Source organism: Lichenostomus cassidix, chromosome 6, assembly GCF_008360975.1.
Source record: "Lichenostomus cassidix isolate B80296 chromosome 6, HeHo_3.0, whole genome shotgun sequence".
In the NCBI taxonomy this organism is placed as follows: domain Eukaryota; kingdom Metazoa; phylum Chordata; class Aves; order Passeriformes; family Meliphagidae; genus Lichenostomus; species Lichenostomus cassidix.
The window spans coordinates 13,554,907-13,580,463 of record NC_139487.1 but is presented as its reverse complement, the minus strand read 5'-3'; the positions used below and the strand labels follow the sequence as shown (position 1 = coordinate 13,580,463).

The 25,557-nt window shown below is 47.0% G+C and overlaps 1 protein-coding gene across 5 annotated transcripts in view; it reads left to right on the top strand.

Moving 5' to 3' along the window:
* HPSE2 (heparanase 2 (inactive)) overlaps window positions 1-25,557 on the top strand; it is a 108,633-nt gene that overhangs the window by 61,176 nt on the left and 21,900 nt on the right. For 3 of the 5 annotated variants that reach the window (XM_085065098.1, XM_085065096.1, XM_085065097.1), the window contains 3 exons: window positions 11,111-11,284; window positions 11,841-12,012; window positions 22,749-22,796. In XM_085065098.1, coding sequence (XP_084921224.1) covers window positions 11,111-11,284; window positions 11,841-12,012; window positions 22,749-22,796 — 394 coding nt within the window. The remainder of the gene's footprint in view (window positions 1-11,110; window positions 11,285-11,840; window positions 12,013-22,748; window positions 22,797-25,557) is intronic. The other 2 variants (XM_085065095.1, XM_085065099.1) reach the window with 1 other exon arrangement.

Here is a 25,557-nt window from a genome sequence, read left to right as displayed (position 1 = left end):
CTCCTATTTCCTTCTTCTGTTCCATAAGTAGGTGACATCATTTCATATCAACATTCCCCTCCTACTATATCTTTCCATGAAGCATGTGTGAGGCTAATTGCTGCAGTTGTTTGCAAGGGCTTGAAATGTGCCTTGTTTGCTCTCCTGGCACTTACATGCAGACAAGGCTGCTTTGGCTCTGCAGCTGATGAAGAGGAGCAGGAGTCTGAGCAGACCTGTCTTCTCACAGCAAACCAATTGGTTCAGGAGATCCTAAATGCCTCACAGAGCAGTGGCTTGCTGACAGAGCATAGTAAGACTTGTAGGACAGCAAAGAGCTGAAGAATTGACTGGAATCTTAGAACAGCTTGCATTACTGTGAAGATGCTGAAGACCTGCAACAAATACCGCTTAATGAAAGTGTGTTTAGAGGAGGCTTGACCTTAATCTTGAACTAACCACAAAAAACAAAAACCTATCAGGGCAGGGGTACAGAAAGATCCAGTCACTAGAAGGCCAAAAAAGGTAAGTTTGGACTCAAAGCCAGGTACCTATTTTGACCATGAATGTTAAATAACTGCAACATTTCACACAGGAGTAGGCTGGTTTCCGTACTTGCATCGGATTTTAAGCTGACAGTGGGTATCTTTATGAAATATCTGATCTGTCCTGCTGAGGGACTGGGTTTGACTCATGCACTCCACATGTGCATCCCAGGCTGCCTGGTGTGGGACATCAGGCAAACGATGCTGGTCTTTTCCAGCCATTCATCTGTGCCTCCGAAATCAGGTTCAGACTCCACCCTGTGTGCTTTGGTACAAGATTCCCCCAAAGATTAGCTGGGGAGAGCTCCTGCCAAACCGGGTCCCTCCAGCTGAGCCGTATCTGTGAGCCCAGAGACGCAGATAGAGCCAGGGCCAGTTCCTTCAAATATTTTACAGATTAAGACCTGGGTCTGGGATCTGTGGCAGGTCAGTGGAGGTCTGACCCAAGTGGGTTGTGGTCCTTGCTGCAGCACTTGCAGTCTGCACCAGTAATTGCCATGTTCCTCACCCGCCAAGCTTGGTCAGCCGCTGTTGTGTTCAAACACAGCCACTCAGCACAGCAGACGAGCCTTCTGACATTATCTGAGTGCAGCTGGAAGCATCTACTTTAGCCTTGAAAATGCCTCTTTCTTGGCAGTGCTCTGTGTTTATTATAATGCTGTCTGTAATGTGCAAAAGTACATTTCTGTTTTAACTTCCTTCTTTATGTACTAAAGAGTGTGGTTTTAATTAAGGATTTCAGATTGAAACATTTCCGGTTTTATGTGTTGTTTTTTGGTTGGGGTTTTGGGTTCGTTTTCTTTTTTTTCTAAGACAGTTTTCAGTTAAAATGTTTCAGAGTTTTGAAAAATACCAGATGCCCAGCTCACAAAGTGTGTGAAGAGCTGCAGTCACTCCCTCTTCCTCCCAGGGAAGTCAGCTGCTCCGCTGAGTAGGAACAGCCAGGGACGGCCGATGGCGAGAATGGGGTCAGCAGGCAGGAGAGGATGTGCTGGGACTGGGACAGGTTTGAGCAGCACACCATGACTCCTTGCACAATAGGAAACATTTACTCAGACCCACAAAATAAAGCACCTGAATTTTGTGGACCCTGGGTTTGCTTCCCAACAGCTAGGGATTGTAAGAGGAGATGGCCAGGTCCCTGTTAAACAGCAGAGCATTTCTGCTGCAGCACCCAGCATTGAGGGACCTCAGGCCTGCCCCTGCCATCCCTGGCCACCAGCTGCAGTCCCTGCCCTTGGGGAAGGGAGACAAACAACTTGTGAAGTAAACCGGTTGTTTCGTTGCACATCAACTGCCATAAAAGGAAAAATAAAAAGCCAGATTTTAACTCTCCTGGTAGTAGAAGAGCTCAAAAACGTCTTGTAAAGGCACCCCAAATTTGTGAAAACAGCAGGCATTGAAAATTCTGTTAAAACCAGGTTCCTTGAGCCAGTCCCATGATTTTTGTGAGTTTGACTCATGATTTTTGAATGTTGGGGTTTGGCAACACTAAAGTCCTCAGTTTGAATTTGTTCCCGATGTGGTAGTTCAGCCTCCTTGCATGACTGATCAGTGTCACTCTGCTCTGGAGCAGCCAGAGATCTGGGGGACGGGAAACAGAGGGCCTGGTACAAGGCACTGCTCCTTCTGCAGCTCCAGGGATGCTGTGGGGTGGATCTGGCTTGCGTCTCTATGTGAGGCTCTTCTGAACCAAGCCTCTGTCTGCCACATGACAGCAGTTTAGGCAGCAAAAAATGCAGAATGGGAGCTGCTGGCTGGGCTGAAGGACATTAGTGAGCTCGATGCACATCTCACCTGGTGCTAAGAATTTTACAGAGATTAAATGAACATGTTAAATGCATGTTATGTACCTGTGCATCTTTCATTACAGTTTAGCCATGCAGGTGTTTTGTCCTCCTGCCAGCCACTCCTGTCCATCTCTAGCTGCCTGCCATTTGGGAGCTCGCTGAGTGCTTGAGGAGCTGACCACTTCTTACCTATTTGGGAATGCTTTTAAATTGTTCCAGAAACTGCTGTTTGCTGATAAATCGGGGTGATTGCAAAAAAGTGTTTTAACTAAACCATGCAAAAGAAGGAATGAGCTGCAGTGCAGCACTGCCAGCTGTCATTGGATATAGAAACACACATCATAGATTTTGTTGCTTTTCAGACAGCTGCGCTTATAGCTGTTCTTATAGCCATATAAAACAGTCATTCTGTCAGCAAACGGTCTGGCAGTGGAGCTGGGTTATGTCTGTAGCCGTGTTCCCAAGCCTGGCAGGTTTGCTCCCTCCACGTGCATAGGTAAAGCCCAGAGGAAGGCGGCTTTGGGGCTGGTGGGGTAACCTGTCCCCAGAGTCAGAGCTTTGCACAGGGTAAAGAACAGAACACTGGGCTGTGCCCACCACCTGTGCAGGGGATGGTGCTGACAGGGCTTGTCTCCAGCACCCCTGGTCATTAGAAATCAGTAGTCCCTGCACTGAAAACAGGTTTTGGAGCGTTTTACCCCAAGTCTGCTGTTGCTGCTCAAGTCTGGCTAACTGCAAGTCAGGTTGACAATGCACAGCCTGTTATAGCAGCACTCACAGATCAGGCCCTGTCTGCTGTGGACCATCCTATTTGGACTTTGGAGTTAAAGCTGAGAGTCACAGAGACTGGAATAGATTTTAAAAATTTCCTCAAGAGCAGGAAGATAGTGCTATCAAATTTGAAGCTTTTCACAGGATCAATATATAGCTTTTGATAAAATCTCATCCAGGAAGGGTTCCCTATGTAATAGGCCAGCTTTAAATGCCTGGACAAAATAATATTTGAATATTTTCTGATAATTTTATTTGCATTACTTTATCCAAAATGGAATGACTCAAGCAAGTTGCTGACTTGAATCTCTGCTGCACATGCTGTTTCCCACCAATCCCTTGTGCAAGGGGTGTCAGTGAGATGGAATTGCCATGGAGGCTGTCACCATCTCTTGGCAGGATAAGCTGCCCCTCGCAGAGACCCCAAGGACACCCAGAAGAGCAGGCACGACTGAGCATTCAGGATGCTAAGGGACTGTATCCAGGTTTTCTCTGGAGCAATTTCCATGGCTCAAATCCAGTGATCTGGGGTGGCCAAGAAGATGCGGAAGAGCAGGTGGTGCTCCCAATCTTATTTTCCCTTGCTCTGTTCTTCTGCTCCACTCAAACATGTAGCACACTCCCTGCTCACCTCCATTTCCCTCTGAAACTTTAGAAGATGCTGGATTCATACCGATCCAAAAGGGAAAATACCTTAAGTTATGCAGCAGGAGAAAACAGCTTTCTTAGCTGTAATATGATCCTGGTTTCTTCCCAGACACCAGACTGGAACAGAGGGTTTGGAAATTGCCCCTCTGGCCATTATCTGAGCTTTACAGCACTTGGAGATGGAACCCAGATCCCACATCTCTTCTGAAGCTCCATGTCAATTTACACTTGTTCCTAGAAACCATTACTGTCCTCTGAGCTCTTTACCACATGAGGATTGAAAACAGAGCTATTCTGCTCGTTTGAGTTCTCTTTTTTTTGCGTGAAGGCAGAGCTCAGGGCTCATTCCTTTTTCTCACCATCTGAGGATTAAGCCCAATTCTGACTGTTATCCGACCTCGATACCATTTACACCCTGAACCCAATGCCTATGGCTTTTATCTGAGCCCTTAGAGCATTTGGAAGCAGGCCATGCCCCTTGGCTGGTATCAAAAGAATTATATTAATTTGGGATTCATTCCACAAAATGAGGCTGTCAGCCAGACTCCTTAGCAATTGGATATTGAACCCAGACCTCGTGGTTGTCTTCCAAGTTATATGCCAGCTGGGAACTCAGCCCACAATCCATGGCTGCCAGCCAAGCTCCTTATTGGCGAGAGATTGACACCAAGCCCCCAGACTGCTATTTCTGTACGGTGGTGTTAAGGACTAAACCTTGCTCACGTGGTCAGTACAATCACCTCTGTGCTGGCAGTGAAATGAAAAATCTAGTTAAAGACTTGAATGAATATTGAGGGTCGATGTTCAGCTGCCTAAAGACCAGGGGTGGTGACGATTCTTTTGGAAAAAGGCCCCCTTGATACTCCAAAGGGAATAGCCCCAGATCCCCCATCTGTCCTCCAGCTGGATATAAAATCCAGGTTCTCATTAACACACAGTGCACAGCATTTCTTTGCTGGCTGGCAGTACTAAAGCCAGTTCCTCCAACTTTCAGGTATTCTTCAGATGGGATTAAACTAGATTCCTTTTCTACAGCACCATTAAGCTCTGCCAGCGCACTTCTTGTCATTCAGAACAGACCTCCAAAGTTGCACCTTGCCTTGGAGCAATAGGAGAGCCTGGCAGGTAAAGAAGAGTAAAGGGCAGATCTGAAAACCTCTATTCTCTTTCAGAGGCATTGGGAGCCTGACCAGGTAGAGAGATCATTTCAGGTGAAATGTGTATCTGAGGCAAGCAAATTTTTCCCTCCAGCCAGCAATTTTGCCCAGGAATTTTTCAGCATCTTTATATGGTGTGGTTTTACTGCATGGCAAAATGCTTCAGAAGACAGAATTAAAACCAAAAAGCTTTCCAGCTGGGATGGTCGTCATTAGAATGCAATTTCCAGCAACTGTGTGGGTTTCTTGGTAGCCTTGAAATCTCTAAAATTCTCATTAAGCAGCAACTTTGAAGGAATGGCTTAGCATGCAGCCACAACAGGAAAATCTTCCTATGATCCAGTGGGTCAAGCTGGGTGTAATAGTGCATATGGACAGTGTGGGATGTTGCTTTGCCTCTGAGCTTGCAGTGATGCTGAAGGCTACTCTTTGGTGCTCTAACCATGCAGATTAGGGATGAAGGTTTCTGGTTGCCATGTCTGAAACACTATCGTGACTAGGGATGCAATCCATTTGAAGATTTCAAGCCAGTGTTGCAGACCTGTCCCATGGGTCTGGAGTTACTCTAATTGTCTGTTGCATATCTTCTGATTCATACTTATTTGCTAAGAAAACATCAAGTCCTTGCCACACACAAGTGGTTTTATGAGGATTTTCAATGCAAGAGAGCCAGAGCAAATGGGATTCATCTGGCTGTGGTGGCAATTTGTTTGTAAATAAATTTTCCATGTACCCACTTGTTCTTCTGTGAGTGGGAATGCCTTTCTTTTTCCATTCATTGCTCTGACCAGCCATCCTACTCATCTGTGGTCTGAACAGGCTGTACTGCCCTTTCTGCCCCCTCCCTGCAAAGTTCTCTTTGGCTTGTCTTTGCTTTTTGCCAGGTCTTTCCCAATCCTATTGCTCTGCTATCTCCTCTGGGGTGCTCAAGGGGCAGGGGATGCTGCTGGCTTCAGTGCTGGCACCAGGAGCTGTTTGCAGGGATGCTCCAGGCATGCTCAGAATTTATGGAGAACGCAGAGTTGAGCAATATCTGTGATTAGTTGAAATCATTATTTCTAGAGCTACGTTTCTTTGCTTTATCCACAGAAGGGCTCATCTGCTGTTCACTGGACTGGTGTCTCAGCTAACCTGCAGATCTGGGAATTGTGCTGTGTGCTGCCCACCCCATGTTCAGCTCTCGTCTCACCCTCCTTGGTGCTTGCATACTCTGTACATGCAAGAGATGGATGTGATGAATGGTGGGGATAGAGGGGGAACAGACTCTTCTTTCCCATCTGTCTGGTTTCCTTCTCAGAGTTATGAAGGCCTCTGGCACAATGTGCCATGCCCCGACACCCCTCAGCCACTGATCCTAGCCTCCATCTCAGTGTTGACATGAATTTCCACTCTTCATGCTAAACTCTGCCAAAGCAAAATTCCTGAAGCAGAATAAAAAATGTGGAAGCCTTTCAAACCCAGACATTCTTGAACTGTCCCTCTTACCAAACAGCGGTCAATACTGTGCTCTTTATGAAGTCTCTAGTATAATGTTTAATTCAGTAACTACAACTGGAAAGTCTTTCCAATTATTTTAAACTGCCAGAGATATTTTAATGTGCCTCAGATTTTGTGCTGGCATGCCACAGAGTTAAGTACCATCCATCTTTCAGAGAACATTAAAATTTAGCCTTGTATAAAAAGAAGAATAATGGGAAAGAATCCCAAAGGACGTACTTGTCCCTTGAACCCCACCATCATTTGTGGTTTCACAGACACCTTCTGCATTTTGAAATTGTTTGTCTCTCTCTGTGCAGCGCATGAGATCAATACAAGCAGCTAAAATCTTTAATTTCTGTGCAGAGCTTCAGCTGAAGGCAGGACTGGGAGAAGATCTTCGCTGGTGGCCACCCAGCCATGCATTGTTGGACATTGTATTTACTTCCTAGATGAGTTCAAGCCTCTGAAACCAAGGATGCAAAAGGTTGAGAAATCCCAAATATTTTCTGATTTAATTTTTGTGCCAGGGCTACAGGGCTCTGACTACTGGCTGCTGTTTTTCCCAAACCTTCCAAGGCACCCACCCCAGTGAGATCCCCCCACCAGCACTGCCGCCGGGTGTGAGGGGATGGAGCACAGGGCTTTGCTGCCTTGGGAAGCCTCACTCCAGCTACATGAGCATTATAAATGGAAGAAGCTGCCTCTCAGCATCCTTGTGCTTTTTTTCATTTTTTTTTCGTTATTCCTTCTTGCTGAGCTCAAGTGGCACATGAGTGCTGAGCATGTGCATCTCTGCACTGGGCAGAGGGGGAGAAGGAGCAGGGAGAACATCATATAAATCTAGTTCTGCTCTATTAAGATTCATTCTGGTACGACAATGGCTTTTTCTATTGAAGTGCTTTGTGAAAGCCTTGCCTAATGATCTGTTAGCTGGGGAAAGGTTAAATTCCTGTATGATTTTCTTTGTTTGATGAAGAAAAAACAGTGCAATTATCCAGAATTCAAAGTGAGTTTTAGCCAGCTGTTAATAATACTGCGATTCTTCGTGTTCTCATTACTCAAAAGTAATGTTGCCATCCCTAGTCATGGTAGTAAAATATTTATAGCATTTTCTTATGGCCTTATTTGTACATATGGAGGACTGGACATCACTCAAAGTCTTCTAAATAGGCTTCTTTTTGTGCTTTAGCCATCCATAGAATAATTTAGGTTGAAAAAGACCTCTAAGATCATTCAGTCTAACCATTACCCTAATAGTGCCAACTCCATCACTAAACTATGTCCCTAAGTGCCATACCTACACATCTTTTAAATATCTCCAAGGATAGTGACTCAACCACTTCCCTGGACAGCCTGTTCCAATGCTTGATAATGCTTTCAGAGAAGAAATTTTTCCTTGTATCCAATCTGAACATCCCCTGGCACAACTTAAGGCTCTTTCCTCTTGTCCTATCACTTGTTGCTTTGGAGAACAAGCCAACCCCCAACTTGCTACAACCTCCTCTCAGGCAGTTGTAGAGAGTGATAAGATCTCCCCTGAGCCTCCATTTCTCCAGGCTGAACACCCCCAGCTCCTTCATCTGCTCCTCACGAAGACTTGTGCTCCAGACCCTTCAACAGTTTTTTCTGTCCCTCTCTGGACATGTTCCAGCACCTCAACCTCTTTCTTATAGTGTGGGGCACGAAATTGAACACAGCTCTCAAGGTGCAGCCCCACCAGTGTTGAGTAAAGGGGGATGATCTCTGCCCTGGTCCTGCTGGCCACACTGTTGCTGGCACAAGCCAGGACGCCACTGGCCTCCTTGGCCACTTGAGCACACTGCTGTCATACACTGCACGACAGCATTCTTCTTATCTAACTGCAGCTGTCTGCAATGAAGATGCCCAGTTTTTAAGGCGATCATCTCAGAGGTGTCAGACATGCCCTTTAATGGCTGGCTAGCTTGTGCAAACTGGTCATCAAGACACAGTCCAGGGTCACTGGACTGGTGATTCCAAGCTCACACTATGCCAAGACAGTTACCAAGAATGAAGGAGGAAAGTGAATTTGGTACCTGATACCCTTGATCTCAAGAGTGGCCATTTTAACAATCTGCTTTGATGCAGAGATAGGTTTATTAGTACTTTTCTGCTCTTTGTAGCTTCACTGCAGGCTGTAGGTTGGTCTGTCCTGGGAGACCACTGGAAACGTGCAGGAGCAAACCCCAGACATCTGTGTGTTTCTCCTAGCTCACTCCCTGATTGCTGAGGTTTCCAACTTGAAAAGTTGTGGCAGAACATGAAATACACGTGGCATCTCTGCGTCCAGGCACACGGAAACAAAATAAGTGTCATGGGGAAAATATAATTTCACAGTGGCAGGCCCTGCATTGGGATAAACAGACGTCTTGTTTCCTTTCATGGATGCATGGAAAATCAATTCCCAATCTTCAGCAGGCTCCTAAACATGAAAAAAATCCCCTTTTGTAGTACAACTGTTTTGTGCCAGTGAAAAAGTTTAATTTCTAGCAGGGGAACTGCAGGTAACACCTTTTTTGCTATCCTGATTTGTCATTTGGGTGTCTGTCTCATCCTCTTATACAAGAGTTTCATTTCAAGTGCAGCTTTTTGCCTGAGGGTCTGAAGCAAAAGAGTATTAAGTAACTATCTGTCTCTAATTCACTAAACATCCAGAAAAACAGCTAATGTGCCTGAACCAGTGGGATGCATACATTAGATTAATCTAATTCAGCTACTTTTCACTCAAACAACCAGTAGCATTTCAAAAAAGGTTGTGAAAGGGATTAAGAATTTTCTCTTCCACATTTTTGCTTTCTTCTTCTTTCCATAACTCTGCTGTTTTGTATTAAATGTTAGCTATTCAGTAAGCTAATTTCCCGGACCCTCCTTAAATCTTTACTTTTAAAATAAGTTTATTTTCCTCAGACCTCAGAGCTGGCTCTGTATTCACTGAGACTTTCAGTGACCAGGAAAGGCAACAGAATAAACACAGACATACAGTGAACAGCTTATCCCACCCAGAGCAAGCAGGTCCCACTCATCACCATTTCACTTGCACCTCAGGTGGGCACCATGGCCACAGGAAACCTTGGAGCATCAATCCTGGTCCCAGAGCAATTCCCTGAGTGTGCAGTGGCCTTCTCTCCATCCCTTTCATCTCCCTTGGCAATGATGGTGCACGCTATGACCCATGAGCCATGGCAAGTCTGATGTATCCTCTGCTCCTTTATACCCCACTTTTTTTTTTGAAATGTGCAAATAGACCCTTCACTCTAGCAACAAATTACTGCAAGGTGACCTAGGTGTGCATATTTCTCACTGCAGTTCAGTCTAGATCGGAGTTAGCTCAGTTTCTGGGGAGAATATGGTGTGCAGTCCTTTGTGTACAAAGCCTCAGACCCCATCAAGGTACGAGACCTAAATGGCTGCTTTGCTGCTCGCAAGCCCTGCTCTCCTGTCAGTAGATTGCTTCAGTGTGATTTGTTCTTGGCACTTCCCTGTGGCTGTTGATCATCTCCTTATATTTTGTAAGTGCTGACAAGCAACTTGGTTATTTGTCCAAGTGTTTTTCTGGGACCTGAAGCCAGTCTGCCTAGTCTGTAATTCCCAAGTGCCTCCTTCCCCTCTTCTGAAAGTGGAGCCTACGGTCTGCCCTCCCTGGCCCCCTGGAACCTCCCTGTCCCTGGTGGCTCTTCACAGTTAAGTGGTTGCATCTCCAAGGCTGCTTCAGGAAGCTTGCTGAGTGTCCTGGGATGCAGTTCAACAGGCAGGGATGATTGAAAACACCACAGTTATCTAATTGCTCTCTAACCAAATCTCTCGCTGTCACGTGAGTTTGTATCCTGCTAACACTGGCATTAGCTTCGTCAGCAATTTGATTGTTATGGAGTTTTTAGGAAAGTTTTAAGAAAAAAAAGGCATTAAGTGTTTTGTCTCCCTGCCCTGTGCTGATGTTACACCTCCCTGAACAGTGGGTCTGCTCTTTCTTTGGTCTCTCCTGTTGTGCTGTCTGGTGCTGCCACTGCTCATTGAGGCCACAGTACAGGGAGATGCCAGCCAGGGAGTTTTGGGGCCAGCAGATAGGACATGGATCCCACAAAGCCCCCAGCACACCAGGAGGGCCATCCTGGCAGCAGGGTTTGGCCAGGCTGTCACTAGGCAGGGAGCCCCTCTCTCCCCAGGCTCAGGGTGTCACACGAAGCTCCACTCTGTGTGCAGGGCAGATGTTAGCCAGGTGCACTGTGTATGGAGGCTCTACTTGGTCATTGCTGGGGCTGGGTTACTGCCCTGGGGCTGTAGAGCAGAGACCAGGCTGTTGTGGAGGGCAGGAGAGGTGGCAGCTCTAGGGTGGTCACTTCCTTGTCTGCTCCCCAGGCACTGCAGTGATCTGCTCTGAAAGAGACGCAAGACAGAATAAGCACAGGAAAGGACAAACTTTCCTTGCCAAGAGCAGATGAAAAGAAATGTTATATAGTCACTTGTCTCTGGTAACATGGCCCCAGCTCTGACACAGAGGTGGAGGGCATCCAAGATTCATGCTGGAAGGAGATGAACCCACACCTGGAATCCTATCCAGGTTTCAAAGGTCAGGTGCGTTTCTGCGGTTACAGATGTCGTGGGGATGGCATTTGACCCTGGCTCATCCTACACAGAAGGCAGGGTATGATGGACAGCAGGATCATTTGAACCCCCTGGAACTAGCTTTGCTTTGAATTACAAACTGTTTTTTGTTTCTTCCCAGCCAGGTCTCTAGACAAACTCTATAACTTTGCTGACTGCTCTGGCCTTCACCTGATCTTTGCACTGAATGCTTTGCGCCGAAATCCCAACAACTCCTGGAACAGTTCCAATGCCCTCAGCCTGCTGAAGTACAGTGCCAGCAAGAAGTACAACATCTCCTGGGAGCTGGGCAATGGTGAGTGTGGGAACAGGAGAGCCACGGGGATGGAGCTTGCTGTAGCAGAAAGATATTCAGTTTTGGAAGAGGATATTTGTTGCTCCCAAGATGCTTTGCCAGAGTATTTTCAGAGGGATTTAAAGGCTCCAGCTCTAAGGCAGCACCATCTCTAAGACTAGGTGTGAGTTAGACTCTTAGCTGGACATTTCTCTCAGCTGGACATTCTCTCAGCTGGTACTAAGCACATGAAATGTTTCTGCCCTGGCTGCTGGGCTCAGCTGGTCCTGGGGGACTTGCGTGGTGGCTACAGTGCCAGGGGAAGTGGGCAACCCTGTGGGGACAGGAGTATGACACCAAGGTAAAGGTCCTTCACCCAGCACAGAGAAAAAGGGGCACAGGAGAGCAGGCAGAGGCTGTCATCCACTGCTCTAAGGCTCCTTCTGTTGCTCTGCAGAGCTGCCTGCCTCCTCTGCGGAGCTCAAGAGGTGTGAGAGGGTGAGCTGTGTGTCTCACTGGAAGTGCAGAGGAGGAAGCAGAGCTGACAAGCTTTGCTTGCCTATTTTTATTTTCTCAGAGCCCAATAACTATCGGACACTGATCGGCCGCTCGGTGAATGGCAGCCAGCTGGGAAAGGACTACACTCAACTGCGAAGCCTGCTGCAGCTTATCCGCACTTATTCCAGAGCACACCTCTATGGGCCAAGCATTGGAAGGCCCAGAAAGAACGTCATTGCTTTCCTGGAAGGGTAAGTGATGTTGCTTTGATGAAAAAAAGCTCAGAAACTCCTTCCAAGACCAATGCCCTTTGCAGCAGGAAGGATTGCTCTTTGGCTTCTCAATGTCCAACAGCATCCAGGATAGCAAGGCTCTGTGTGGCTGAACTACCACAGTACCAGAGGCTTTGGGACATGGTCATCTGTACTGCTAAAATTCTGCACAGGTCCCTGGTGGGATTTTGGGCTGGACCGATTAACAATCTCCCAAACATTTCCAGTGATTCCCAATTACAGGCAGGGTGAGGTGTCCACCCAGTTGGGATATTAAGAAAATGCAGTGGTGTGGGTTCAGGCTGCTGCATGCCCATGGGCTGCAGGATTAGGATGTGGGTCCTGCCACTACTTACAGTGTGGATATTACTATCTCTGAGTCTTCCTGGACAAATTGCTTTGCTCTTCCTATTTGGTTACTTCTTCTCCCTGTGCTTTCTCCATCTGTGCAGAGGAAGAACCTGTATCAACTTTCTTCATTGGCCAAGCTCTCTTCTCCCTCCTAGGGGAATTGGCATGTCTCTAGTTTGGGAAGGCCAGAGGTGGAGAAGGAATGGTGACAGAGAGGGACGCAGACACCTGGAGGTGACATTGGACAGCTACAGGAATCAGGGAGGTGTGGGAGCCTGCTGGCAGCAGGAGTTGGGATTGTGCGGCTCAAAGACCATGCAGCAGAAGGAAAATTCCCTGCAGGACTGTAAACAGAAACTCCAGTGCAGAAGGCTGGGCAGGGGGAGGTGTGGAAGGGACTCTGCTGGGAGCAAAGCTGGGTCTAGCATTCATTAACATCTGCAGGAATGATCTGGCAGAAACAATAAACAGCACACTGATGCAGTCCCCAGTGAGGCGGGGAGGGAGCCAGGGCCAGATTCTCAGCTCTGCTGCAGCAACACAAAGAGACCATAAAGCTGGTGGAACCAGCTGCGACGCCAGCACCCCTCCCACCGACCAAAGTGGGGGAAGAGCCCCTGTGCCCACAGCACGGCTGCCACCAGTGCCACATGAGAGCATCGCCTGACGGAGCCCCACGCTTGGTACCGCGTGAGAGCGGCGCAGGGGGAGTTACAAAATGTTGTAGTAGCCTCGATCAGCAGGAAATCTATTAGCGCCGGGAGGAGCAGGCTGAGTAAGGAAAACAATGGGGATGAGAGCCAAGAAGCTATTAGAGAAAGGGAAGTCCTACTGCTGTGTTTGCCCTCCGTGCGCCGCAGCCGGGTCCCAGGGAAGAGGGGTCGGAAGAGCCAAGTCGCACGGCCAGGGTGGTCCAGCAGCTAAATGTTGCTGGGCTGCGTTCTGACTGACGGCAACCCTGGGAGCAAGGCTGTAGTGTACAGTTTGGTGGAGATAATGGCAGACACCCCATCTCAAATGAAAGGGAAGGTGTGTGAGAGCTACAGCCCTGGTGATGGGAAAGTGGGGGCTCTTCATAAACCCCCCAACTGGTGTGGAAAGGCTGGGATGAGCATGCCTGCTCCACAAGCTATATGTTCTTTCCTCTGCTGTCATCCCTGCCTTCCAGGGTGACTCTGGTCCACAGGTGCTCAAAGTGTTTTCTCTCTCCCATGGAGAAACCTTGTGTCCTGCACTCCAAATCCTGGTGTCTGCAGCTCACAGCAAGAGGCACGTGCCTGCATGGCCTTACAGCCCACGGGGTCCTGTGAGAAAAGAGCTGCTTGTCTTTCCACATAAAGACCCCATTTATTACCAGGCAGAGCGTAAAGAGGAGGGACAAGTCTGATTACACAAAGACAAAGGGCTAACCACTCATTTGCAGTATTTGGACATGGAGTTGCAAAAGGATAAACAAATAAAGCCCAGTGCCTAAGCTCTTTGACAGCATGAGCTTTATTCCCAGTAGCTCCCCAAGGTCTCTTCAGTAAGTGGGTTAGTGCTACCAAGAGCTCTGTCTTCTGCAGCAGCATCCAGAACTGGTCAGCAGGATGTGGTGCTGTCACAGCCAGGACATGCCTCTCAGGGTCCTGAATGAGCCACACACAGTCAGCAAGCAGGAGAGAGGAGAAGGAATTTAGGAAAATTCTGTCAAAGGCAAATCTGCTGTCTACCTTGCTAGACAACCATGAGTAGCCTACATAGTGTTCACAATAGAATGAAGGCTCCTGAGTGAAGTTTGTACAGCTCATAGTCCTGATGATGCAAAATCTGCAGTTCTTCTCTTCTTTTAAAAAAAAGAAGGGCAGAAGTCAACTGTATAGGAGGAGGTATGTCAAGTGGAATATTATGAATCTAATCAAGAGTTAACTAAGGCTGGAGGGGTGAGATGACACCCCAGATGAGAAGATGGGATGGGTAGATTAGTCTGCCAGGCAAGAATTGTCCTGTTACACAAAGTAAGGAAGTGAGTTTTGGTAGGGGAAATAATGGAAATGAGCTGAAATGGGACAGGAGATCTCAGAGCTGCCCAGGGAGTGTTCTCTAGTAGTAGAAGCTGGCATTAGATGTTCTCCAGGGAAAGCCTCTGGAGGTACCTGAGGTCCCAAAACACTCAGAGAAAAGTCTCACTGTGAAGTATTAACTAGAGTTATATTTTCTTGTTCAATGCCCTGTATTCCAAATATTGTAGTCTATTTTAAGCTGTTATCTCAAGCAATCAAGCTAAATTTATTCTTTGTGTTTAAATTTTGTCCTGAAATAGTGGCAGTGTCAACATGAGTTGGGCATTTGTACCTGCTGAACACCAGGTTCTGTCTGTGAACACCAGGTTCTGTCAGGTTCTGTCAGCAGTGGAAATGGACACTTCCAGGGCTGTTCTGACTAAATCCTTATGCCTGTCCTGCAGGACAGGGTGGGACCAAACCCCTCCTGCGGTGCCACCTTTCTCTGGGGTCTGCTACAGAAATGAGCAGTTTGGGCACCCAAAGTTTTGCAGCACATAGGGGGATGTGCACACTGTGCGCTGCAGAGGCTGTCCTTAGGCAGGTGACACTGAGCTCTGAGCTGCACTGGGTGACAGCGATGCACTTCCCAGTGGTGGAGCTGGGATGTAGTGAGGGGACAAAAGCCTGAAGCACAGAAGCTTGGCCTTTACACACCCTTCAGTGCTGAGTTACTGCCCTGAGCTCCTGCACCACCCTGCACAAAGCAATGGCTCAGGGCAGCCACAGCCATCGGTGTCACTCTGGGCTGGCAGGTCCTGGAGGCTGGAGCAGAACCACTACTGCTGCTGTAAGGACAGGCTCTGCAGTGGAGCACTGCTCTGATGGCTGGGCCTGCTGTGCAGGAGGCTAAAAACAGTGTCTTGTGGATGCACAGGTGCAAGAGGGAATTTCTCCAGACACAACCAACAGTTTTGTTTGATGAGGTGTTAATTAGACCATTCATGCAGCCTGAGCTGTTGCAGAGCAGACCATGTTAGCTACCTACTGTGTCTGCGGGTACAGGAATCCCAGAACTGCTCAGAATTTGCTCAGGAAAAAATTATGGGATTCTAAGGAATTAACATAGATTTTAACAGCAGATCAGGAATCAGACACAAAGGTTAATGCATGGCTAGATAACCCATTCGATGCTGAAAGAGAAGAAACACGAGGGAAAGCTATCAGGAAGGAGAGATGCTAACACGTGTTAAAGCTCAGAACATGTGGTACAAAACTTAGACTGGCATTTCTGCATGGATTTGGCTCTGAGTTCTCATGACCCATTGTTCCTCAGCTGGTGTAGCCCAGTTTTTGCCACTAGACACTCACAAGATTCAGTGTGTTACCTCCACCATGGCAGAAGCTGCAGCAATGCAAGCAGGGTAAGGGCTGGCAGGCACTTTTGCCCATGCTAGGCTGGCTGTTGTTGATGCTCTGTGGCCACTCTAGGTCCTGATATTGCTGAGTCATCAGAGCAGTGAAAATCTTTCTTGTCTCGAGCTACACTCTTTCCCTATTCTTCATCCCGCAGATCTCAAAATCACCAGATCTTGTGCCTCCCTGACTTTTTATCTGCGCATTTTCCAGCCTCCTTGGCCCCTTTTTGCTACTGCAGTCATTGTGCATTCACCCTCTGGTCACAGAGCCACAGCACCTCCAGCCAGGTGGCAGAAGGAGGTGAGGAGGCTCCAGTTGTCAGAATTCCCCTTGCAAGGCACAAGAGTTTCTCATCCTTCACAATTTTCCTGCCCCCTGCTCCTGGTTTGCAATGACTGTGGAGACTTAACCACCTGTCTGGTTCTCTGTGTGTCCTTTTGGTGATGTCATTCCACAGTGGTCTGAAAGGAGCACATAAAGCTGAAGAAGCACTTTTGTCAGTGGTGGTGAAGCCCTTCCTCCCTGCCAGCTGTGGATAAGCCAGGATTGGGAGGGGGCATGTCTTAATTATTTTTGGGCAGCCAAGTAGGTGTCAGGTTAATACCTGACTCAGTCCTCAGCCCTGCTCCTTGCATCCACAAATCAACTCCAAGCCAACGCTTCTAACACTTACCTGGTAAAGAGAATTGTTAGCTTACAGCTCATGAAATGGCACAAGTTGAACAAAGCAAAATCAAGGTGCTAAAAATGCAAGAGACTTTGGCAGGGTTTTGATGACAACTGCCCTTGTCTCTGCCATCATGAGGATGAAGAGAGCTGTGTTTGTGCAGGTCAGCACACCCCAGTTGGGTCAGGCATTGTTTTTTATCCAAATAGCAGCCAAACACAGTGTATGGACAGAGCTTGTTTGTTTAAATTCAAGGTAGAGAGAGGAATAAGTAACTGGAGTAGGTGGTATCCAGCAAAGGGAAGGGCTCTGGATGAATTTTAGGAATGAATGTAGGCATTTTTCCTGTCCCCTTGCTGACAAGGACTTCTGCCATATTCAACACAGGAGACTTGTAAACAGAGCATTTTTAGAAGCTGTTTTGGTTGTTTGACTTTCTTTTAAAAAAGTATATCCTTGCTGTATTGCATTACACAAGCTACCACAAGGCTGGTGGCACAGACTGTACCAAAACAGTCAACAGATCCAAAGCAAGGATTTTGTCCAAAAAATCAAGCCATAAGACAAGGAACTTTAAATTAATGATACAAAGGGAGAAGGAGGTCACTGCAGCATGAACTCAAGCTCTAGTAGCATTGAACTTATGAGTGACTCAATTCATAAATATGTTGAAATGAGGTGTGAAGGATGTGATGATTCATTTTGCCGTTGGTTATATAGCAGGGTCAAGGAGCTGAGATACAAGAAAAAGATTTAGCCACTGCTCTTGTAGGAGGGAAGAGTTAATATAGTTGTTGCTTCTGAAACTTAATTTGATTTCTGGATTGCCAGAATCACAGTCACCTGTATAGGAAGAACAATATGGATAAGAAAAGCCATAGATGAGATTATGGCACTGTATAAGTACAAATCGTACCTTCATTCTGATTACTATCTACAATCTTAGTCATTTTGTCTCAGAAAAGATGTAATAGAACAAGGAGTTCACAGGGAGAGGAGCCGAGGATGTGCGTAATGTGATTTCTTCACATGAGAAGAAATTAAACAAGTCATGCATCTTCAGCTCAGAAAAGAGACAGCTCAGAGGGAATATTACCAAGGCCCAAGACCTGTGAATGGTGTGGCTTGTGCACAGTGCAGAAAGCAGTTTGGAAAGAAGCTTTGGAAAGAAGGAGGAAAGTTATTCACATGGTCTGCAATGGCTTTGTGTGAGTAATTGTCACAGGGTGCTGTGGAGACTAGAGGTAGGTGAGTCCATATCTCCTAACTCCTTGAGTTCCCAAGGACATAAAGCCCTCTTTGCTGTAAGGCTTATGCAGCCCTACCACACATCAGGTTGGTTGAAGAAAGGTGATGCTGAGCAGATGGAGAAAACAGTATATCAGCAGATTTATACCTAGTTCACACCAGACTCTGCTCCCCAGAATGAAATTCCCATCTGAAATATGGCAAGTCAGGACAAAGTCTTTTCAGCATGTGGCATGGGTGGGATCTAGTACCTGTTTCTGCTGCTGCAGGTATTCACTTGTGCTGCTGGAACCTGAAGAGATCAGTAAGTGAAGCCTGTGCCTTAGTGTCCCTGACCAGCCAGCTGAGACACAAGATGAAGTTGTTTCTACCCATCACTGCTGGCTCAAAGGGCTAGAGATCTGCCACCCTGCTCTAGGGATCCACAAGGGCACCACCACAGCCACAGGCAGGCCAGTCTTGTTCCTACTTTTGGGGCTTGTGCAGGGTAGGGAGTCCATTCTGTAGTTCTTCAGGGAGTCACAGATGAAATAACCCATGTTTGTGAAGTCCAGCACTCAGGAGTCAGTCAGATGCTAAACCACCTGGGTGCCTCTGCAATAACAACTTGTCTCCTTGTGCAACTGCACTCTTTGTTACAGCACTGGCTCTTTTATTTCCTTTTTTTTTGTTCTTTAATTTAAAGGATGACAATCTGCAATTACCTGCTTGGGAAAGAGATTTCCGAATGTGGATGTCTCTTTAATGAATCAGGAATAAGCCTAGGAAGTTCCAGTGGCTGGAAACTGAATCCAGACACATTGAGATGAGAAATAACATACTTGGAGGCTAATTAACCATGGGAGCAATTTACTTAAGGTTGCAGTAGGTGCTCCATGACTGACAAGTATTGAATCAAGAGAGGAGATGTATTTCAGAGATCTGCCTACACGCAAGTGAAAGCTGTGGTCCTGGGAGTTGTGGTTATGGGAGATGCTCTGGGAGAGTTCAGATTTGACCCATGGTGTAACAATACAGAGTTTGGGTTATCACTACCATCTTGAGGTGTTGCAGCCCTCCTGTTCCATGCTCCCATAGCTCATTCATGACCCGTGAGGCAAGTCCCACCTTGTGTTAGTATTATTATTTAAGGGACAGAGCTGTGAACTGTTCAAGCCACTGAGCGATGCTGAATTACATTTTTTCTCAGGTCTAGCTCAACACAAGACCTCACAGGTAGCAATGGTGGCATGGGATGCTGGCACAGGGGCAGCTGCAAGGGTATGATATGGACATATCACAGAGTAATGGGATGGGTTGGGTTGAAAGGGAACTTAGAGATCATCCAGCTCCAATCCCCCTGCCATGGGCAGGGACACCTTTCAGTAGACCAGGTTACTCAGGACCCCATCACCAAGGACCAGGTCACCAAGGAACCCTTGGCCTTGAACACTTCCAGGGATGGGGCATCCACAACTTCTTTGGTCATCCTACTCCTGTGCCTTATCACCCTGCTAGCGAAGAATTTCTTGCTAATATCTAATCTAAACATACCCTCTGTCACTCAGATGTCCTTATCAAGCTTAGTGACTTTGTCTCTTCCTCAGTATCCCAAACTCCCTACCCAAGGTTCCTATTCCTCCATGTGTCTCTGATGTGTTCTGCTTTCCCACCTAGAACTGCTGTCCCAGAAGATTTTGAGGACATTTTTTGAGAATTTTAACATATGCCCAGGTTTCAGATAGATGGAAATCAAACCAGAGGTACTACATGGGTAGGCCTTGGGGCTGCTACCCTTCTGAACTATGGGGCAATGCTGCAGCATTTGTCTCTATCACCTGCACAGCATGGGCTGAGCTTGTCCTACTGCTGCTGGGAGGGATTTCGTGCACATGCACTGCAGGGTCAATTGGTGCTCACAGAGAGAGCCCAGTGTGTAGGAAAATGGCAGATTTACTGTGCCAGCCCAGCCCATCTGTGCAGCACATGTGCAGGGATCTGAGCTCTCCCGGAAGCGTCTGCTTCACCATGCCTGTGCCGTGCTGCACACATGGAAATTGCACAGCCCAAGAAATCCCAGATGAAAATGTGTCACCGCTGGTCGTTCTGACTGTATGGATCTTCACTGGCCTCAAAATCTGTGGACAGAGCAGCACAGGTGCTATAGGAACAAAGGGATTAGTTAAATCCCTATTCCTAAAACAAGGATGTTTGGATACCTGTGCATTACTGCATCTCCACCTCTCCTGCAGTACCACTTGTTGGCTGCTGAGCTGCTCTAGGTTCCCTCTTGAGAGCAGAGACCATTGTCTAAGACATCTGGGGTGCTCCAGTTACAGCTCCACCTCTAAAGGCAGGACTTCAAGAATTACCAGGAACTTCATCTTGCAAAAATCTCAACGAAAGGAAAAAGGAAGGAAACAGAAAGAAAGAAAAGCAGACGTGGAAAAGAAAATTTGAGTTAGATATGCATGTTTTATCATAAAATTTTTAAATTACCAGAACTGATTTATTTTGCTGTTAGAGGCAGAAGAGGAACACTAAGCAACCCAGGGCTTTTCTATCCTCTTTTTGGTCTGCGCTGTGGTGCCTGAGTGATGCCTGTGCCCTGGAACAGTTTTTCAGGAACTTCTTAACAAGAGGCCAATTAGCTTCCTAGAGACATGGGAGATGGGACACATGGATGTCCTGCTTCTGCTGCTCCAGGAGGTTGTACTGAGGGTTTGCTTTGCTTTTCAGTCCCTGCTCAAAGACCACAGTAGAAGGTGTGTTTGCACTGGGGATGTAGACCACATGGAAATGGCAAGGAAAACCAAGGAGCTTCTTCCTCCAAGCTTGGTCTGCTCACGAATTTGGTCTATGAGGGGAGAGTGCCAAGCTGAGCCTGAAGAGGTGATTTAATAAAGTCCAGGATGGTTTATTTTCAGCCAAAATGTAAAGCATTTGATGTTAGAAAACAAGTTGGGCTAATCTTCAAATCCAATTGCAACATATTGATCTCCAAATCCAATACAGATTGTGTTCATAATTTCAGTTTAGAGTTCATTAGTTCACTCTTGTACACTTTGTGCATTACATTTTAGGCAGCAGCCCCTGTACAGAGAATTTAAAACCTGGGAGTTGGTTTTTTTCACTCTTTTCGTGTATTTCTGCACACTTCGTTTTATACAACAGCAGCCCCTCCTCAGCAATATTTGCAAAACCTCCTTTTTGCCAGGTGACCAGTGTGAGTTGTGGGGAGCTCACACCTCTCTTTATGTCTGCACTTGGGGCTGGCCCAGCTGATATCTTCCCTCCATTCAGCTGGGGAGGAACTGGTCCCCAAACCATCACCCTGCCACTGGTCTTCCAGGCCTGACCCTCAAGAGAGATGTAAAAGCATTTCAGAAAGGCTTTAACACCTTTTACAGAGCCTGGGAACCAAGCTCACAGAACTGCTGGGCAGCAGAATTGGGGATGCATCAGTGCTACAGGAGTTTACAGCGTGTTATTGTTTTTCCATTTCTAATTGTATCTCTTCCCTCTCTGTCTTCAGGGATTTATTATTGCTGCCTTTGCCAGCATCCTCTTATGCTCCACAGGGTCCAGCTGCCCTTTTGTCCCAGTCTATAATTGACCATCGTCATTAATTTAAAGTCAGAATGATCATTTCCGAGCTATATTTAGCTTGAAGCTTGCTGCTCTTGTTTCAGACCTGATTAGAGGCTCATGTGCTGGAAAGCTGCTGCTCATCCCTGCCATGACAAATAGTCTGATGGTCTCTCCTCACAAACCTTCCCCTTCCCTACCCTCAGTCATGAGACTCTCCTTGGGGTCGCTGGACCCAGAACCACTCACCCTTGTGTGGAGTCAGGACAGCTGTGACATTGCTGCTGTGTTCCTGGGATCCTTGTGCATCAAAAGCAGCCCAAGAAAACACAGCATTGTTTCCTTTCTCAGCATATTCATGAGCTCAAGCAAATGTCTCCTGTCATGTGTGAGCATTATCACTTCCAAAATGTATCAGCCAAGCAGTGCACGTTGCACTCCTGCACAGACAACGTGCCTGTCCAGTTGGAGAGTGCCTTTACATGTTTCCATATCTGTGCCCCTAAACATAAGAATATAAGAACTGCTTGGGCTTCCTCATGGGAGCTGCAGTTTTCCAAAGTGCAGTTTGGATTGCTGGGCTGGGGAGCCAGGGAGAGACCCCTGCAGCTACCAGCTCCTCCTGTGGTGGGTGGATATGGTCCCCAAGATTAGGAATAATTTTGGTTTTGGCACTGGTAGTGTGAGCAGGTAGACCTGTGTAGCCTCAAACAGGAGCTGTCTGGAATTTTCTTAGCCAGGTCAGAAGCCATCAGGAGACTTATACCTATAAATAACTGACTTTAAGCTTGTCCATGGAAGTGCTGTGGTTAGTCATAAGAATGGAATAAACCAAAAGTGTACCCAGGTCAGAATCCCATCAGTTTGCTAATAGCCAATGCTAAAGGAAGACTCAAAAAAAGGAAAGCACTTAGCAGTATTGGTCCAGCTTTTCCTCCCTTCCTCCAAGGCTTAGGAGCTTCCTTAGCAGGGGGTGGCGTTTTTGCATCTAATAGCTTTGCTGGGTTTTATTTCCATTTTCTTCCATTTTCTAGTCCGTGCTTGAATCCAGGCAAAGAGTTCCTCAGATTAAATACACATTGGGGGCTAAGAAGTACCTCCTTTTAAGATGGACATTTAAAACATGTTCTTTAATTGCTATTGATAGTTGTTGAAGTCACAGAACTCAGTACGTACCTCAAGATCTTGTTCCTGAAATGCTGTTGTTCTCCAAAAGCTCTCCCAACCTGCCCCAAAATGATGCCCAGAGCTCTGCTGCTGGTTGGGTTTCACTTCATTGTTCTCAGCTGTGCTTGCTACAAGCATTTGGATTAAGTAGAATTTATTCCTTTTATTTAAGGACACAAAAGCTTCATTAGAAAATATTTGTGGGTATAGTGGCTACCTTTGTTATCTCATGATGTAGGATGAGCATTGGTTGTTTTAGGATTTCCCCTGTGACAACACTGGGCTTATCTGGTTTCTTCCTCTGTTTCCCATAGGTTCATGAAAGTGGCTGGTGGCACGGTGGATGCTGTTACCTGGCAACAGTAGGTATTCACCATTCCTTCTATTTTCCAACAGTCAGTGCAGTGATCACAGATGCTGGGAACAGAGCTGATGAGCTCTCTGGGTGTCAAAGGGGCAGATGTGCTACAGCCACCTCCTCTGTCCTGCTGCATTTCAACAGGTGAAGGAGGCTCTGCCCTTTTTTCTTGAGCCTCTTTAATTACAGGAGTGAATGTAATAACCTTTACCTCCGCAGCTTGGATAAAATACAACATAAAATACAGGATAAAAATACCACTGCCTGAATGCCTGGCCTGCCAGATTGCTGGAAACAGAGCCCTGCACTGGTCTGCTGAGTCTCCAGAGGCAGCTGGGAGGACAGGCAGCTCAAGGGGTGGCCTGGGTAGGGACAACAGGGAGGTAAACGCTATGTGTGACAGACGTTAGGGACTGTGTGAAAGCCGTTTTCCTTTCACCCCTGTCACTGGGTCCTCATGCCCACTGGCTTGAAGTTAAACTGGATCGTCCAGACAAGGGAGAGGCAGTTTAGCCCAATGGTAAACATGTCATGCACTCCCACTCTGTTTTGTAAGGGTGTCCACAGACACACCACTGTGTCCTACATGCAGGTGGAGCCCCAGGAGCAGATATCAGCTGAAAGCAGATGAACATCCAAGATCCTGGCTCAGCTGAGGCTGCAAGTGATGCTGTTTTTCCTCTTGTTTCCTAAAAGAGGAATTGCATTTCAGAAGAGCAAAGGAAGTTCCGAGTAGTAGCACCAAGTGTAACAAGCACCATGTGGAGGGAGAGGTTTTCTTATTTGAGGGAAAATCCATAAACATCTTTTTCCTCCTCTTATTTCCACCTGCCCCAGTTTGCATGCTGTGGCCAGAGGTAGGCTCCCCAGCAGTGGGAGTACAAATGCTAGTGCAAAGGTGAGGCACTGTGCAAGCACAGCAGTGACCACCAAAACTGACAGCAAGAGGGTTTGTGGGGCAGGCAGGACTCTCTCCTGCCACAGAGAGGACACATTTCAGAGACAAGCATTCATGGGAGGAAAAAATTATGTTGAGACCACCCTGTTCTCAGTGAAAGTGGATTTGCTGTCTTACTGGGTTAAACTTCCCATGCAGGACATTGCCCTGAACATGGGAGGCAAGGTCTCAAGTCCAGAGTGTGCTTGAGTGTGCTGCCCACAGGTCTTGTTCTCAAGCTGATTCTGCACAGTGACCCTTCATGGGGTGCTCGGGCTGCTTTGCTGAAGTGCAGTAATAGGGCTTGTAAAGCCCATCCCTTGTAAAAGCCATTTGGAGACCTGCTCTTAAGTAGAGCTTGGTAGGGTTTAACACACAAGGTTTTCTTGCAAGTGCACCCGTGCTCTCCATGTCAGTGTGTTAACCTTGGAGGCTTCTGCAAAAGCTACTGTTGGCATCTCAGAGTGGTTCATAGCACCAGACATGACCAGCAACCTGTAAATCCCATTCTTGGAGCTTGTATCAGTGTGCTTGCTTGGGTATTTAGCTCCTTGGGCTTCCCTGCCAGGCAGCAGCAGCTTGCTGCAATGGGGACAGAGGGGTAGCAGAGCAATTGGATCAGGATTTGTGTTACTTACAGGCTCATGCTGTGCAATGATGATCTATGTCTCATCTGGGAGTTTGCTTTTCATGATTACACGATGTGCTGATCGCATTTACTTAGTCCAGGAATTTGCTTTCTGCAACAGGGCTTGATCGCTGGGCCAAGCCCTTGGATGAGTTGAAGGAACAAAGTTCCAGGCTTCAGATGTGGAGTTTCATCTGGTGTGCAGGGAATCTGCCTGCATAGCTGCTTTGAAACCTTTTGTTACAGGATCAGTGTGAAGTGCTTGTCAGCTCTGGTGCTGAAGCAGCAGCTTGTGGTTTGGGGGGTTGGTGCAGCTCCCCAGGAGGGTCAGCAGAGCTGAGCTGCTCCCTGCTGACCCATTTCCACTGCAGGGTTCCTGCTTCTCCCCCAGCCAGGGTTAGCAGCCCTAGAGATAGCACGCGTATGTGATTGTGAGGACTGGCAATGGCCACAGCTCTGAGCTGGGCTTCTGTACTGTTTATGAATAAATGTCAAAACAGTGTCTCATCCCTCTGCTCCAAACAGCAAAACAAAACAAAACAAGTTCCTTTGTATCCAAGAAGAAAATTTTTAGCAGGAAACTAAACTGCTGTCTAATTTCAAGTATGAATATTTTGGTTCCAAACCCTAACCTTCTCATGGGATATTGGTTATAAATTTGTCAAATCTGTTATGCCTTTGAAAAATCTGTGCTCAATCCAGAAAGGGAATTGAGACAGGAATATATTGCAAGGAGCCCTATTCTCTGAGTGAAAACACAATATATCTGAAATATATTTGATAGAAAAGTGACACTGGGTGGAAATAAGCAGCTCACCAGTGAGTCTCACTCACTCAACTGAGTATGGTTTCACTTACGTACATAACATAACTCAGCATGTGTGCCTCCCTCTTCAGAAGTAAAGTGTTGCTGGAGAGGGATGTGTGAATGGCTTCAAAGTGCTCAGGGAATTTCCTCTAAAGGAGGGTGTGACAGTGGCTCCAAGAGTTTTGGCATTTCCCTGGTTATGAGATTATTATGTTTGGTTATGAGTAAACGCAGACCCCGTCAGCCTTTGGATGTGGGTTTCCACTGCTCAGAATCCTCCTCACAGCCATCTCTTTGCTCTGCACTGGTGTCCTCACACATGGTGAAGATTCATTGCTCGCTTAAACCTGCGGCTGTGCCCAGTTCCATCTCTGGGAATACTCTCTCAGTCT